The 17,011-nt window shown below is 36.2% G+C and overlaps 1 protein-coding gene across 4 annotated transcripts in view; it reads left to right on the top strand.

Annotated features, from left to right (window-relative positions):
- The window catches only part of KHDRBS3 (KH RNA binding domain containing, signal transduction associated 3), a 91,665-nt gene that overhangs the window by 41,768 nt on the left and 32,886 nt on the right, over positions 1 to 17,011 (top strand). For 2 of the 4 annotated variants that reach the window (XR_003495860.3, XM_027452735.3), the window contains exons 5-7: positions 4,428 to 4,567; positions 14,620 to 14,730; positions 16,132 to 16,324. Coding sequence is in view for 3 of the 4 variants with exons in the window: in XM_027452735.3 (XP_027308536.1) it covers positions 4,428 to 4,567; positions 14,620 to 14,730; positions 16,132 to 16,324 (444 nt within the window). In the remaining variant the exon portion in view is untranslated. The remainder of the gene's footprint in view (positions 1 to 4,427; positions 4,568 to 14,619; positions 14,731 to 16,131; positions 16,325 to 17,011) is intronic. The other 2 variants (XM_027452736.3, XM_027452737.3) reach the window with 2 other exon arrangements.

Here is a 17,011-nt window from a genome sequence, read left to right as displayed (position 1 = left end):
TTAAATTTCAATAAAGGTTTTGATGCTGTTTCTCACAGTGCCCTTCTGTATAAAATTTCCAGACTCCAGCTAGATGAAATGCTGGGTACTTCATAACATGAACTAATACATGGCAAGCAGTGATAATCAGGAATTTTATTCAGGACTATATCCTGATGCAAAATATACTATAAAATGTGTGTTTTAAGACGGTTCAAGTCCAAAGGAATGTACTGAGTTTCCAGAAGCAGAAGAAAATTGGGGGAATCTTATCAATGTCCATATGTACCTGGAGGGAAGGTACACAGAGAACAGCACCAGGCTCTTTTCAGTGGTGCTCAAAGTTCAGAAAAAGAGTCAATGGGCACAAACTGGAGCACATGAGGATCTGTCTGAACATCAGGAAGAGCTTATTTACTGTATGTGTGATGGAGCACTGAAATAAGTTGCACAGAGGTTGTAGAGTCTGTCTTGGAGATGGTCAAAAGCCATCTGCACATTGTCTTGGACAACCAGCTGTAGGTGTCTATGCTTGATCAGGGGAGTTGGACTAGATGACTTCCAGAGTTCCCTTCGAATCTCAACCATTCTGCGAATGTGATTTCTTTTAATGCTAAATTGAGCATTACATCATAAAATTGTGAACAAGTTAAAAATAACTTTTTGATGTATATGAGAGGTAAATAAACGTACCACTGTTCAGACATCTGAACTGATTATGTAGGGACACCCAGCAGAACTTGTAGGAATGCTGGACTGTAATGTTGGTTACTGTATTTACATGATTCATGATTGTGTGAAGCCTTAAATATCTTTTCAGTATGAGATAAGGGAGTTGTATTGTCTACTCTAGTGAGCAAACATCTGTTTTTTAGATAAAAATGCTCACAATTTGACAAGAAACGCATTTTACGTTCACTGAAAATCAGGATGTATGTCTGGTGTCCACATGATCTTATTTCTTCATTGAGCTTAGTTCACCTAATGGCGTAATAAATATGCTTATCAAAATCTAGTTACTACTGTACTGCTATTAAGCCAGCAGAATTAGTCTGATAATGAGCAATTCCATTTATTGGTTAGACACTTTTCCTACTCACTTTTTTGATTGCTGCCTTTATTGTACTGAGCTGAACTGCATAATCTCTCCTGAAATATGAGATCAAGTCAACACTGTCTTAATTTCCCTTTGGCTTTTCAAATGTAATCTTATCACAATGGTTCTAAATGCTGTAATCTTTTCTGCCCCTTCCTTGCGGCAGTAACTCCATGAAGCAATAAGGACTGGCTTTGTATCCTCTAGAAATAATATTGGGTTAAGTGCAGCCAATGCAATTTGATTTTATTTCCTGGAAGATCTGCTGTGGCTTTCTTAGCAAACTATCAGCTTTCTTTGAAGCAAGAAGTCCTGCTCTCAGTACCTGACCTTAATTTGTGTTCTTTACAGTACAAGCTAACTATGCCTTCTAACACTAGGTGCTGATCCTGACTCATGAACATTGTGGAAGTTTTTCAGTTCCCAAACCAGGCTGAATATACAATCACATTTGATGCTAGAGTGCAAAATACAAAATATCCTTGTAGCTGAGTAAAGCAAAAATGCTACAGGCTTCTCTAATCTTTCAGGATCCACAAACAAACACCCTTACTCACCCTTACTTGAAGGTCAGCAGCTGCAGCAGTGTATAACTGAAAGCAAGACATAAAAGCTTCTGACACACTTTTTTTTGGCTGTGCTTATCAAGTTGCCTTGATTCTTACCTGGCTTTTGTTACATTCTCCTTTAGATTAGGTAGTCTGTTTATTCTGGCAAGAGACTGTCTGACTGCTAGATTGGTGGATGTTGTGCTTGGCATTAATCCATCCCAGAATTCATTCTGTCAGATGGACAAAAAGCTAGATATTTTCTGCTCAGCCTTGCCCTGCTGCCTTCCATCTTCCCCTCACCCAATCCTGCGTGCAGTGGGAGTAGTGACTGATTCACCAGAGGGCCCTGCTGCCATCCAGAGGGACTTGGACATGCTCGAGAGGTGGGCAGTCAAGAATCTCATGGAGTTTAACAGAAAGTGTCAAGTCCTGCACCTGGAGACATCCTCCATGTTCAGAAAATGTTGTCAAGAAAGACGAGATGGATAATGTCCATAAAATGAGAAAACCTTTGCTTGTTTCAAGTTCACCAGCAGCCTTTGACTGAAATGCATTTGACCATTGCCTCTGCCTAAACTCTAAAGGGGAGGAGTGCAGTCTGAGGGGTTTCTGTGTCCAAGTGTAGAAAAGGGATGATTGTCTCCGCAACTTGGAAGTGCAATGTTTCCAGCAGGGTATTCATAAATTGACCATCTGTTAGCTTTAATTAAAGAATCCATTTTAGTCTAATGGATTAACACTGTTGCTTATCGTGGCTACTTGTATTGTTATTTCCTTGTCCAGGCCCATCAATCTGTATCCTCCTGCTGCCTCTGGCATTTGTGATAAGGACCCTCTCTTCTGATCTGTGCCTTTACATGATGGAGTCCTTGTCTGTAACTAATGCTGCTGGTACATCTAGTATTATGCTGCAGGAAGGAAAAGGACTCAACAGGCTTAGGTTGCCACTATACATCTTTAAGAAAATAAATTGATATCAAATAATGGTGAAAGGTATTTTTCTAGGAGTCTAATTCTGAGGAGTATGTCTTGTGGAGATGTTAAGAAGGTCATCTTTGAAGTATGCTATGTCAGAACTTTGTTAGCTGAATATTGTGTTTGTGGTGCAGTTTTAACAGTTCAGTAACATTTCAGTTCAAGATAGAAATTCTTTACTCTGTACTTTGCATAGACTTTTTTAAAATTTTATTGCCAGATCTGGTCCAAAAACAAAGTACAAAAGTAAAGCATTTCTGTTCAGTAGTTGATCAGAATATTGCTCATTGCCTCTTTCTAGTCTACTCCTTGTGGTGGTGTAACTGTACTGGGTCCAACCTCTATTTTATAATGGAATCTGCTTTTCAAAAATCTTCAGATACGCAGTTTGGAACAGCACAGTTGATTCAATCTCCTAGGCTTTTTTTTCCTCTTCTTTGCCACTTGGTTGCAGATGTTAAATAGAAAATGATCTTAAAGGGGCAGTTGTGAGTTTCAGGGCCTTGAAAAATGGCAAAATATTTGAGTAGTGCCACATCTTAATTTAGTAGGTATCTTCATAAATGGCATCTAAAGGGGAAAAAAATGACATCTAAAGACATCTAAAGGAATACTACAGTATTTGTAGACTATAGTATTTGTGGAAGTCTAGGGGAAGCAATGTTTCAAGGATAATTATCTTTGAATTCATAGAAGTATTAATATTCCAATCTTCCAATGCAATGTTTTGGAATGAGTTGTCTGATGCAAGACTGCCTCATGTTTTTTTGGTACCTTCATAGTGCATAAATGTAATCAGATTTCTGATAAAGATCTGTTGTTTCATAAAAGAATTGTAAAGTAGGTAGTACTTAAAATTATTTGAAATGGGTGGGCTTGCAGAAGATGAGTGTTTATCAGAAGCATTGGCTTATTCAATCTTATTAGAGGACTTATCAGTATTTTGATACTTAGTATGTATGTATAGATGCTGAATAAAGCATTCTTGATTCACCCTGCCTGTTTGACAGGTTCATTCTTTGACTCATTTTAAGTGTGGGGGAGAAGTGACAGGAAAATATGCTCTAAAGAGTTCATTATGGTACTTACTTTATTCCTGTGATATGCCATGGAGGATGGCTCAAGGTACCCTGGAAAGACTTGTGTGTATTTGAGAAGTACCTTATTAATACCATGTAAATTACTTCAGCTTTCTATTCTGTAGACCTTGGGGAAAGGTTTGTACAAAGTAAGAAACAAATCATGTCTTCAGCTTGCTCACTCTTGCATACTGTAGAACTGAAGATTTTGGAACTCTTTTTTTTTTTTTGAAATAAGAGTGCACATTTGTAGTGAGAAAATAAACATGAAATTTGTTCAACTCCTGAATTTAAGTGTAGGTGTATAATTTATTCCTTGTTCATGAGGGCTGCTCTCAACAGTACACTCTACTACTTTGCAATGCAAGGCAGTAGATTTTTCCTGCTTTTAGTGAGCTAGCCATCTGAAACAACTATAGGCTAGATCTCAGCTCAGAATATGGACCTTGATTTCTTCTTATTACTTTACAGCATCTTCATCGTTTTAACTGGTAAAGGTATCTGGAGGTAATCAGTAGAAAAGAAAAACATGACCTGAGCAAAAATTGCAATAAATACATAGAATTCTTTCAGAAAATTTTGACTGGATAATATGCCTGTAACTTTCTTGTGTTTAATAAACTGTTTAATGGGATGTTTGACTAGGAGGAAGCCTTTTTAGGAGTGGCATTTGCTGATTCTAACTTTGTATAGTGGTTGAACAATTTGTTTTCTCTACCTCTGTCCCCCCCCCCCCCTCTGTTATAGGACTACAATGATGAAATCAGACAGGCACAGCTTCAAGAATTGACTTATTTGAATGGTGGTTCAGAAAATGCAGAAGTTCCAGTAGTTCGTGGAAAACCATCTATTCGTGCAAGAGGAGTACCGGTTCCTGCTTTGTCCAGGTAAATATCTCAATTGCAGTGGGCTCTTGTTTGAGTATGTATATTCTAAGCTTATTCTTTCAAATGCTAACAATAATAAAAACCTCAAAGTACAGTAGTAAGAAATGTGAAATAAATATCCCAAAATAAGAACAAAGGGAAATTATCTTGATTCTTCAAAGCCAGTCTAATCAGTTTAGACTGAATTAAGAATTAACAGTGAACTGAAACTTGTCCTATGGAACTTCGCAGGTACAGTTTAAGAAACACCATGAATCATAAAAGATGTTTAGGCTTACTATGAGCACTTACATGACTACTAACTTTCACCTGCTCTTTAGGTATGTGTAGAGGCTACATCTTGACCCTGTGGAGTTCACAGCTTTTGAAAAACTGCTAAAAAGTGTCCTGCTTTTACTTAAGAATTTCATAGTGATTTCTCTAGAATAATATATGATGCAATAATACATAATAACATAAACATTCAATTTTTTACTGTGTTATAGTGGGCTTTCAGGGTTGTGTTATAGAAATGTAAAAGTGTTTTGGAGGTAGACTTGCGATTTCAGCTTATCTCAGTGGAACATTTTTCATTTAAAATGTGGCTTTTGTTTGATTCAGAAATAGACAAGTTTACTGCTTCTTTTTGCCTTATTTTTCTTGACACAGGAGATCTTTTTACTCTAGCATTCCCTATCTTCATTGAAGTACTGAGATGACAGCTTCAACTCCTTTGAGTGCTGAAGTGTGAAAACAAAACTAAATAAAGTGCATAACAGTTTGTTACAGTACAGAAAGATTGTGACTGCAGCAGCTAAGTGTAACAGTTTTCTCTGGTAAACTGTTCTCCTTCAGCTGTAGCTATGTTTCTTTATTAATGCAAGCTTGAAACTAACATTTCAGCTTTTAAAACTTCAAAATGTTTTGAAGTGTTTTAGCTCAGATTAAGTGTGTTAGACTTCAGTTAAATATCTTGTTTTCAGTTTTTCCATAGGTACCTGTAACAGGTCTACTACAGATGCTGTTAGGGCTTGGTACAGACACTTGCAGTTTTGTTTCATGGTTTTGTTTCTAATGTGTCCTTAAGCTAGTATTTTTCTGATACAGAAGATGGTTGTTTACTCTGATCTTGCATCCTTATCTATCACTAAAGTTCCTCATATGTAATTTCCACTATTAATTATGTAGTACATGCATTAACTTTTTCAGAGTATTAAAATTCTCACACATGATTCCATCCTCTAGATTTCAGATTGTTTTCAAACATGCATGTAAGACATGCAGGCTGTTATTCAGCCAAGTCATTTGTAGTTCGTTGCACTAGCATATTGTTGAAGAACCTTCAGGGTAAATTTAAATGTTAGCATTTGACTTGGAGATGACGGCTAAAAATTGTTTTTGTCCCTCTATTTTCTAAAGAAAACTGTAAGGCTGTTGGTTATGTCCTTACTTTAAAGCTTCTCTTTAAATTTGTCTTTTTTTCCCCTCAGAAATTGAGGTTCTACTGTAACATAAAAGATTCCTTGAGTGAGATTTAAAATGTTGCTACTGAGAGGCTACAGCTGTTGGGATGAGATCTCAAACTCAGTTCTAATGCTCTGATTCTTTTTAGCACAGACTGTGACTTCAGTGAGTAATATTTTCATTAGAGGAAGGCTTTGTTTTATGATGAGACAATTTGGATAACAAGCATCCTTGAAACCTGTAGGAGAGACTGAAGCAAAGCTTTCATATTAAGAAATTGTACTTGAATATCTTCAAAGTAGTCAAAAGTCTGAGAAGACTGGAAAAATTAAGTCTACAAGACTCAATCTTAATCTGTTTGTAATCTGCAGAATATTTTTAAGGTATCAGCCTTTGATACTTGACATATCCCAATAAGGATGTGATAAGTGTTAGAGTTCACAAGCCTTTCTATATTAAGTTATTCCTGAACAGTTTCTCTTAAATACTAATTTATGCCTTTTCTTACTCCTTATCAGACATCTTGAAACTGGAGATAATGCATCTTAACAAGTGCCTTCTTTTAAGATGACTTTTTATATATAATGTTCAGTTGCATACAAAAATTTCAATTAATACATCTGTCATGCTTTCATGCAAAATTCTAGCTTGTACGCAGGTATTCCTGTATACAGTAAGTAAACTCCTAGTGGTTTTGGTTTGACAGCATAATTTTTATTCCAGTGTTTCTGGATTGCTCAAGGCTTCTTTGCCTTAATTTTTTTTAATGACTCTACAGCCAAATACTATTCTGGGGAGGTCAGGGGAGATCACGGAACTTGGGCTTAGACGTGTTTCTTTCCATCTACTACTGACTCCTTTTATATTTTTTTCCTCCCTCCTAATACTGCTAGACATTATGACCTTCAGATGCTATCACAACATTTTTGTCATTTTCTGTGGGGATTATGCTGAACATCAACTTTTTATTAAGTATTACTTGCCTTCTCTGACAAAACAGGACAGATCTTCCCTCAGGTTTATCAATTGAAAAGAATTTCTCATAAAGCCTACATACAGGAATTGACCTGACCGGTAAAAGAAATAGCTAAATATCTGTATTCCTGAATGAGTATGCATGTTCTTTATTTTGTTCTATTTACTTTTGATTATTTTTTCTATGTATACAGGTTTAGGATCCTGTCATTCCATCTAGGGACAAATAAAGCTATTGCAGAAGTTGTAGGCTAGAATTTGCTGTCTATATTAAAAGTAATACAAGGTGATGTGGATCACTGCTGTAATGTTTTCACAAATTCAATTGTCCTTTGTTGGTCACTTCATTAAATTTAAGTCATTCTTTATATACTGTCTACAATAAGCTGTTTTTTGAAGAATAGTTTATTTTTGGAAGCACATATATAATGTTCTCCAAAAGCATCTATAAATGTTGATAAAGCCACGTATATTCAGTGTATTCTATTTATTTTATCTTTTGATAAATCCCCTATTTATGAAAAAAAAAACAACACCACCCTCTGAAACTTGAATGTATGTATTACTACTTGACACAAGAATATGAAATAAAATTTATGTGGGAGTGATACTTCAGCAGTGATTCACATTTTAAAAAAAAGACCTTCAAGATCATCAAGTCCAACCATCAACCTGTCCTGTCAAGTCCATCATTAAATCGCATCCCTCAGTGCCACATCCCCATCTCTTAAATATCTCCAGGGATGGGGACCCTACTACTTCCTAGGGCAGCCTGTCCCAATACTTGACCACCCCATCAGTGAAGGAATTCTTCATGTTCAATCTAAACCTACCCTGGCATGATTTGAGACAGTTTCTCTGCATTCTAATGCTTGTCACCTAAGAAGAGATTGACACAGTCTTTGCTGCAGCCTCCTGTCAGGTAGCTGTAGAGAGCCTCCTCAACTCCATACTAAACCCTAATTCCCTCAGCCATTCCTCATAAGTCTCATTTTCTTGTCTCTTTAACGAGCTTTAAGAGCTTCATGGCTCTTCTCTGTGCATGCTCAGACAACTCGTCTTTTTTGTGGTGAGGGACCCAAAGCTGAACACAGTGTTTGAGATGCAGTCTTAGCAGTGCTGCATACAAGGGGGACAATCCCTGCCCTAGACCTGCTGGCCACGTTAATTCTGATGCAGGCCAGGGTGCCTTAAGCATTCTTGGCTACCTGGGCACGCTGCATAGCTCACGATGGCCAGCACCCTCAGGTCCTTTTCTGCTGGGCAGCTTTCCAGCCACTCTTCCACAAGCCTATACCACTGCCTGGAGTAGTTATGATCCAAGTGTAGGTCCCAGCATTTAACCTTGCTGAATGCTGTAGAGTTGGTCTGCCTGTTGATCCAGTCTATCTTGATCACCATGCAAAGTCTGCCTTCCTCTCAAGCAGTTAAATGATACAGTGATGAAAAGGTGGGAAGCATAGCTCTGTGATGGACACCTGGATATTGAAGTGTTCAGTAGTTTGGTACTCACAGTTTAAAATAATAGATGTCTACTGTAAAACTAAGCAAAAATATCTATTGTTTGAGCAACGTTGACTATGCTCAAAGAAGGAAAATATCTCAACATCTGTTAAAATTTGTTTCTTTACTGAACAGCTGAAAATACTGCACATGTATGGGATTATGAATGTGAAAATTAAAGAATTCCAAGTATTAAAGTGTTACAGAACTGGTCCTAAATTTCCCAAGTGTTTTTATATTAAATCATTCTTACATTTACTTCCCCTCCTTGAGGAGTGACATTGAGAAAAGATCTTCATACAGTGGGTTCTAATTTAATTTGTGTTTAGTAAAACATAAAAAATAAAGGAAAGCTGTGGAGTGCCTGTGATTGCATAATCAGAATACTTTTACTAACTCATGAAGTCACCCTGTGAAAGAAGAAACTTGAAGTAACACACTTGAAATAACAATCAGTATGTAATACTAGAGAGACGAAATAGTGGTAAGTGAAAAGATGTTAGAGCTATTACCCAGAGAAACTGGAGAGAAGGTAGGAGAAGGTGGGCCTGCTAGGGTCAAAGGCAGTAACTTTGATGTGAATAAATCATAGAAACTGCATAGGGCTACTATAAAGTAGCAATGATAATTATTGTTAATAAAGACCTAAGAGGAATAACTGTTTACGTAGTTCTACGTGGGTGTATTTAAGTTGTATGAGATAGTAAAATACTACTTCATTGGCAATCAAGGATCATAATAGTACCTGTCAGTTACTTCTAAATGTTTGCTTCTCCAAGCCTAATAAATAATATAACCTGGTTTTGAATGGTACTGTTTTTCTGTTAGTGTTTTTCCCTGCTTTCTTAGTGGTGGTTTCACAGTGAGGGCAGCTGAACTCCAACACACCTCTCTTGCTCCTCCTTAAAGGAAGTGGTAAAGAAAATAATCCTCCTCCAGGCCACATGCACCTGCTCCATGGGGGGCTCCTCCATGGGCTGCAGTGTGAAGATCTGCCACAGAGGCCACTCCTGCAGCCCCCTCCCCCCTAAAAACAACTTGCCGTGTAAACCAAATACACCCATGTGCCAAGTCAAAAATCAAGAGATTAATAAAGTACAAAATTCAATGCTTGCTTAATATTTTAACCGTCTCTAGTAAGGTGCACTTCAGGGTTTGTGTATAGTGATCTTATGTAATTACTGTTCTATGACACTGTAGCACAGTAAAGTTTTTTGTAAAAGACCTGTTTTTTTCCTTCTTCAATTTATTTATGACAGCAGATTGAGAACGCTGCTTTATAGAAATAGCTTCACATTTGATTTGTAATTTTTTTCTCATACTAAATTGCAAGTATATATAATAAAACAGTAGTATGGGAGGAAGGTTCAGCTTCCAACAAAATAGTTTACATGATATAATTTTCAAGGGGTGTTGTGATATGATTTAACTTAAATTATTTTGATGTGCTATTCTGACACAGATTAGTATGTTAAAAAAAAAAAAAAAAAGCTATGACATTTTGCTTTATTTGGTCTTGTCCCAGGGAACAAGACTGAAAGACTTTTTCCACTGCAGAGTGTATAAGTTAATTACTAACCTCCAGGAGTAAAAGTAATTCTTAATTTAGCATCTGGATTCACTTCGCCCAATTAAATGGTCAGGTTGAATTTCCTTCACTGAATTCACCACTGCCAGATTAATGCATTCTGGAAAATAAAAACTGAACTGATAATAAAGTCCCAGTGGTCTCAAGTACCTAGACCCTTGGCTTTTTCTTTAAAATTTGTCTAGAGGTCACGATCATAGCACCTGGCTGCAATCTAGGTTTTTGATATGTGTTTAAGTACTTTTTAACTATTACAGATTGTTTAGTAGAAAATATACTTAATAGGTACTTAAAGAGTTGAATTTTCATCAGAGAAACTCATGGTTAGCATACTAAGATAAGATACAAGGGTAGAGTTTTTCTCATAAATGTAGCAAAAGGCAAGCATTTTTTGTCTTCTGTAGTACTTGTGTTTTTGCAGTATCATAAATCTGAGGAATCACAGACAACAAACATTTTATTTCAGGTGTCCTGAAAATACGACAAACACATTTGTCTCCCATAGTGCTTAAGTACTTGGCGTATTTGTAGTATTATAAATCTGAGGGATCACAGACAATGACCATTTTATTTCAGGTGTCCTGAAAATAAGACACATTAACCCTGTTTCAAAGTTCATACACTGTCAAAGTATACAAAAAGTTTGAAGACATGGAGAGTTAAGTGTCCATTTGTGTACACTGTTAGTCTGGATATTACTGGCAATCTCAGTATTGTAAAAGCTGTTCATATGGGCATTGGGGCAAAGAAGACAGAAGACTTCTGAACGGGTATGAGACAATATGCTACAGAGGAGGGAAAACAGAAGGGCAAAAGACACTTGTATTTCAAAATCCAATGAGCAGGTAGTCAAAGCTATCATCACAGGCTGACAAAACGAGTTTTGGTAAAGTACATCTTTCAAGGTTTGAAGATAATGCTCTGTATCCTTTAGAAGGGAAACAAAGATATTTTCTTCTATATCAAAGAAATGGCGGGAGGATTAAGGAGAAGGCTAAAAGGCAACAAAATGTGTTGATTAAATTTAGATTCAGAAGCATTCTGAATGAATATTAATACAACATTTTTTCTTTCTCAAAAGGATAACTTATTTTCACTAATTTTGCTGCTTGTAATGAAACCATGGATTATATATATTAACTAAAGTTATGGGTCAAGACTGTTTAATAGCAATTTGAATAACCCTGCTATAATTATAATTAAAATAGGAATTTGGTACCTAATTGCTGATGTTTCAGAAAGTTTCAAAATCTACTTATCCAAACTTTCAATTAATATTAAAGAATATCTGATTTTTGAAGGATTTTCATTATCTTGAAATGTTGATGTCACCTAAAATCTTCATGACAAATAGTTTTACGTAATTAAAAAAAAAAAGGCTATATTTTAAGTGTTGTTCATAAAGAAAAAAATACAGCCTGTAGGCAATATGCAAAGACAAGGATATTTGGTGATGACAGCTGAAATTTGGTGTACAGAATGACGTCCTCAGCTGTGAAAGTAGTGGAAAAGATTTGGGCAAACTAGAACCCATTATGAATTTGATTTGGTGGTAAAATGTCTCTGAAAGTGATAGAACAAAGCTGTTTTGGTTTGGATGAAATACCTGTAAAAGGATGAATTTAAATTTTACCAGATGCAGGTAGTTTTCTGGATTTATAAGTGAGATGGTTGTTGTTTAAAAAGGGTAGAGAAAAGGACATCTATGCAGTTTCTGCAGGAAACTGCAAAGCAGATGACTGGTGTCCCTCAGTTGTTGATTAGTGGAGAAAAAGAGCAGGAAAATAATATGTATATAAAAAAGAAGCATGAGATCAAAAAAGAAAAATGTGTTTGGATCAGAAATGGCAGACACAGCATGGAATACATGGAGAAGCTCTTTAGGAAATCTAGCTGAAAAGTCATTAGTTGTCCAGTGGGAGTGCTTTCTAATATGTTATGTGTATTTGCACACCAATAAACGTCTAGGGTATAAATGGAAGAAGAAGGATAATTAGCACATAAAATAAACTTAGAAATGGAAGTACAGTGGGTTACATTTAAGTATGTGTGAGTGTAGCTTTTACTTACAAACACAAAACTAGAGAAATACATAAATTAAAATAGGTGTTTTGGAAAAAAAAAAAAAAGCAAAATGAATCAGAATTCAAGTGTGGTAGGATTAACTAAAGCATAGATGAAAGATGGGCATCTTAAAAAGGATGTATTGGGAATAACCAGCCATTGGGCCATCTGTTTTGCCCATAACAGATGTCTGCTGCATAGCTGTAAGTTTGAGATGACTTACAGGAGTCATCACATTGTTGAGGGATGTCAAAGTCAATCAGAAGGGCTTCTGTGAATACTTAAGTACTAAAAGGAAGACTAAGGAAAATGTGGCCCCACTGCTGAATGGAACAGAGTGACACACACGCAAAAAAAGGCTAAGGTCCCTAACACTAATGAGATCGTGAAATCTCCCTTCTTGGAGATCCTTAAAAGCTGTCTGGACATGGTCCTATGCAGCTGACTCTATCTCAGGTGGCTCCTGCTTGAGGAGGGGGACTGGGCAAGATGACCTCCAGAAGGGTACCTTCCAAAATCCACGATTCTGTGATAACATTTTGTAGGATCAGTCATAGTGTCTGAGACCTTAAGGCAGTATTTCTTTTCTCCTACTTGATATGCTCTGTTTCTTACATAGGGAATGACAGGTGAATAATTCCTTTTATATCTTTTCCACTGCATTGATGTTTTTGTTATATTTTATCAAAGTATGTTGTCCTCAGTTTTCCTTTGTAGCCTGAAGTGCCTTAATCTACTTAATTGTTTCTTATATAAAGGTTGTTCTATACTGCTGGTTATCATACTTTCTGATGTTCTTCCAGTTTTTATGCCCTTTAAAAATGAGAAAACAGAATCATAAATATACATAGTAGTATTACAGCTCTATTTATTCTCTTTTTATATTTTCTATTTTTTTTTGTCCTGAATACTGGACCAATCTTAATTATGAATGTTCTGTGCGTAGAAATAGCTCAGAACCTATTACTTTGTCTAATGTTAGAAAACACACACACACTCCTACCTGCACCTCCTCCAATTTTCTGCTTTGAATTTTATTTGATATTTTCCTTTCCTTTCCTTGACATTCAGTTTGGCATTCAGCTCCAGATTAAAGAGCTAGGCATCTGAATTCATATTACATTTTATAAAGAGATAGTACAATTAATTTTACTTGTTCTTTTTGTTCTGTAACTTGTTTCTAAGTCAGCTGGCCCCACCATCCCATGCATTCCCAATAAAAAAAGGTTGTAGCATGAGAACCCTGTCCAATCCTTTCTGATTGTATAGCAAAAAAAATATAGATATAGATATAGATACACACCTTAGCATTATTTACTGTTGTTTTGGCCTTCAGACTCTAGGCAACCTTCCTGATTTCAGGGTGTTTGAAAGATTTCTAGCTGTTTTAGGCTTTTTACAAATGCCTTAAATTATCTGACCTGCTTTTGTGAGTGTTTCAAACTTATTTTGTGTTTGTCCCTCAAGTTCAAAGATGGGTTCAGCTTTTTAAGTTATACTTGATTAAATACCTCCTGCTCTGCTGTCATAGTTTTACTGAGCTCCTTTTGCCTTCTCTCATTTATCTTGATTTTTTTTTTTTTTGAGTCGTGTATTTGGTGTGACTTCCCTTGGGATGTTCTTGAATGTCTTCCCATACTGCATATGCACATTTTACTCTTAAATGAATCTTTTAAAACATAATTTATATTCTAATATAAATTAATTTTTCAAATTAATTAATTTTCCAAATTATGCAATACCAGAACTGTGTTGTTTTTTTGTGAAGGTACACAAAGGTTCCCATTCAAGTGGTTCTCAATACTATGAGTCAGTTTCTGTTTGTTGCTTCTGCCAGCCAAACATTAGTTCCTTGATACCTTCTTTAGTTTCTAAAAATTATATCTTACTATCACACCATGATATGACATTGGCTCCATCTGCATGGTGTTAACTGAACTCTCCTGTTTTTGTCTTTCTTGTCTCTGCACCGTTCTGTAGTCTCCTGCAGCATGGTGCAGTAATCATACGAGTGGTGTAACACAGTACTAGGCTTCTCAGGTTGTTTGTGCTTCCTTTAAGAACTCCTGAAGAAAAATGTATATAAATGGTCTCCTAAGACAGCAGAAGCATGGTTTCCAACTGTCACCGCACCAATCCTATTAACTTTTTTGAAATGCAGAAAAAACCTTTTCATCCCGTGTATCTGATGTTATAATACCTCTTCAAGAGTAAACCTAAGCTGGCTCAAAAAATGGTTTTCCTCCCTCAAACGTTTTTCCATGTTTTTCAGCATGTCCAATTTCCTGCTGCTTTCACTTGTACCCTAGCTAAAGGATGCCATGGAGAAAATTACGGCTTGTGATTCTTGAGTCTTTTTACTGATTTTTTTTTTTTTTTTAACTTGGTATTGACTATTGTCTATGCCAATAGGCTCATTTCCCTTTCTTTGGCTTCACTTGGAAAGTGTCACATTTGCTATTTCTTTATATTACTTCAGCAGGCTGTGTCTGGGAACATCTCTGCTCACCCCTGCCCCCACTACAATGAAGTCAAATAAGCAGCTGGTACCCTGTCCTGAGGAGGCATTCTACAGATTAGCCAAAACCAAGTAATAAGCACAGTTTTAAATCACTTACTCTCTAGGCTTGTTTAAAATACTTTGTGACTGTGTTTTGATCAGTAATTAGAAGCAATTAGATACTGATTGTAGCCAGTGTTTACATTTCTGCATTCTTTCATCGCTGGTGCACTTTTTCAGATACTAATAATCTCTGCTAAATTTATTATATTTTTTCTGATAAGTTAATAAAAATATATGACAGTTGAAGTACAAGATATCAAGAGATTTGGGTCTTATTCTGTACTATTGGTTGAGTTGGAAATTTCTACTGAAATCAGGACAGAATATTTTTACTCAGCTACTACATCGGAAATTATTTAGATGACGGCTTGATATGTAGAGAAGGTTGTGAAGAATTTGTGCTTGTTCATTTTCTTCTATTAACTGCTACATTAGACTAATGGTATGACTTCCTCAAAGCAAGTCTATATGCCTACAGAGCAGTCATTTAAACTCAGTTATAGTCAGTGGGGGAAAATGGACTCCTTTAAAAAAGGAGATGTCTATTAGCAATATTTTAGACATCCTGTTTAAAAGTGGATAATTGATGTAAGCTTCACACAAGTTATGCCTGTAGGTCTCTCCCTTTACTATAGGGAGGCAGGAGGGAACTCTACCTGTAAATGGATCAAATATTTCTGAAAACTGTCCTTGTTTAGGTTTCAGATTTTTACATCCATATATTAAGTGTTCAAATTAATGGGTTACAGATTAACCTTTATTATTCTTTTAGAATTTTAAAAACACCTATGTATATACTGCTATTTCATGTCTTTAAATACATATAGAACATGAGGTTATGTCCAATTAATCACCCTGCACATTTATTACGTGTTCGAATGTTTCCTGCAACAGCTGGAAAAAAATTCTTTAGGGAAAAAAAAAAAAAGAAAATTTATTTATTCTGACCCGTTCAATCTCTTATGTGCAACATGATCTTTGGATTGCATTTAGGAGCTTGCTCAGGATCAGAAGGGAGTTGCAGCTGATTCCTCTGTGCAGGATTTGAGTATTATGTTTCCTGACAGGTTCAAATTAACATGATATTCTATGATTGTGATTTCACATACTATAAATCAAATTGTAGTGAAGATGATTGATTCCAGCAAATTGATTTGGGTGTCTCTATGTATACAACCAGCAAAAAAGAATGGCTGAAGCTAGTAAGAAGTTCATCAGTGAATCATACGTCTCATTTTTATCTTTCAGTGTTTATGGCTTAATGTGTATAATTGGATTCAAACACAAATAAAAATGCCAAACTAAAATTGCTCTTTCGTAGGGTTTTTGTCTGGCTGTAGCAGAGCAAAACTGTCATATGTGAGGGAGGGAGCTGTTGAAAGGGATACCAGGGGGTTGTTATTTAATAAGTGATCCATGTATTCACAGGGGTCGTGGAGGAGTGCCTCCGCCACCAGCAGGAGTACCAAGAGGTGCACCAGCGCCCAGAGGAGTGCCTCCCAGTAGAGGACCAGTCAGTCGTAGCCGTGGACTTCTAGCACCCAGAGCAAGAGGAGTACCTCCACCTGCAGGCTACCGGCCCCTTCCACCACCTCCAGCACAGGAGACTTATGGTGAATATGTAAGTTGAGCTGTTTTCAGAGCTGTTGACATGAAGCATATTGATTTTTGGAGGGATGAGCCTAACTATCCCTTTAGAACTCAGCAGAATTTCTTTAATTAGTACCTAATTAAGTCTTGCTCCGAGAATTTATGGAGAACGTGCTAATCTCATTACTTTCTTAGACTTGAACTGTTTCGTATTACTTCGAAAAGTAAAGGCATTTGCAGTGCATTTGGCAAAATATTTATGTAGCTCTTAAGCATATTAGGTTTCTGCTTTAAAAATCTGAAAAATCTCACTGTCAGTAGACCTTTAATTCTGAACTGAGAATAATGTTCTACTCTTTAGCCTAGAGCCATATTTATAGTCATACTGCAGTTCAATGATTAGACAATTAAAATACTTTTATGAAAGCTTCAGAATTGATCCAAAGATTTTTAACAATTGTACAGTGCATCTCAATAAGCCTTACATTTTTGTCTTGAGTTCACTGCAGTAAAAATTAAACATATCAAAATATTTTGTCTGACTGAAAATTACAGACAGTTATGAATTGTATGAATTGTATGAATTTAATAAATTCTGAACTTATGGAGCAGTAGAATAAAGAAGCTTATGAAATCAAAACTATAGTCATAAAAATGGATTGTGTTACAGAAAACGTTTTCAAGGATAAAGCTTTTGATGTTTTTGTATATCTTAAAG

Source organism: Anas platyrhynchos, chromosome 2 (genome assembly GCF_047663525.1).
Source record: "Anas platyrhynchos isolate ZD024472 breed Pekin duck chromosome 2, IASCAAS_PekinDuck_T2T, whole genome shotgun sequence".
Lineage (NCBI taxonomy): Eukaryota > Metazoa > Chordata > Aves > Anseriformes > Anatidae > Anas > Anas platyrhynchos.
The sequence above is the reverse complement of the archived record's forward strand: the minus strand, read 5'-3'. Positions and strand labels throughout refer to the sequence as shown.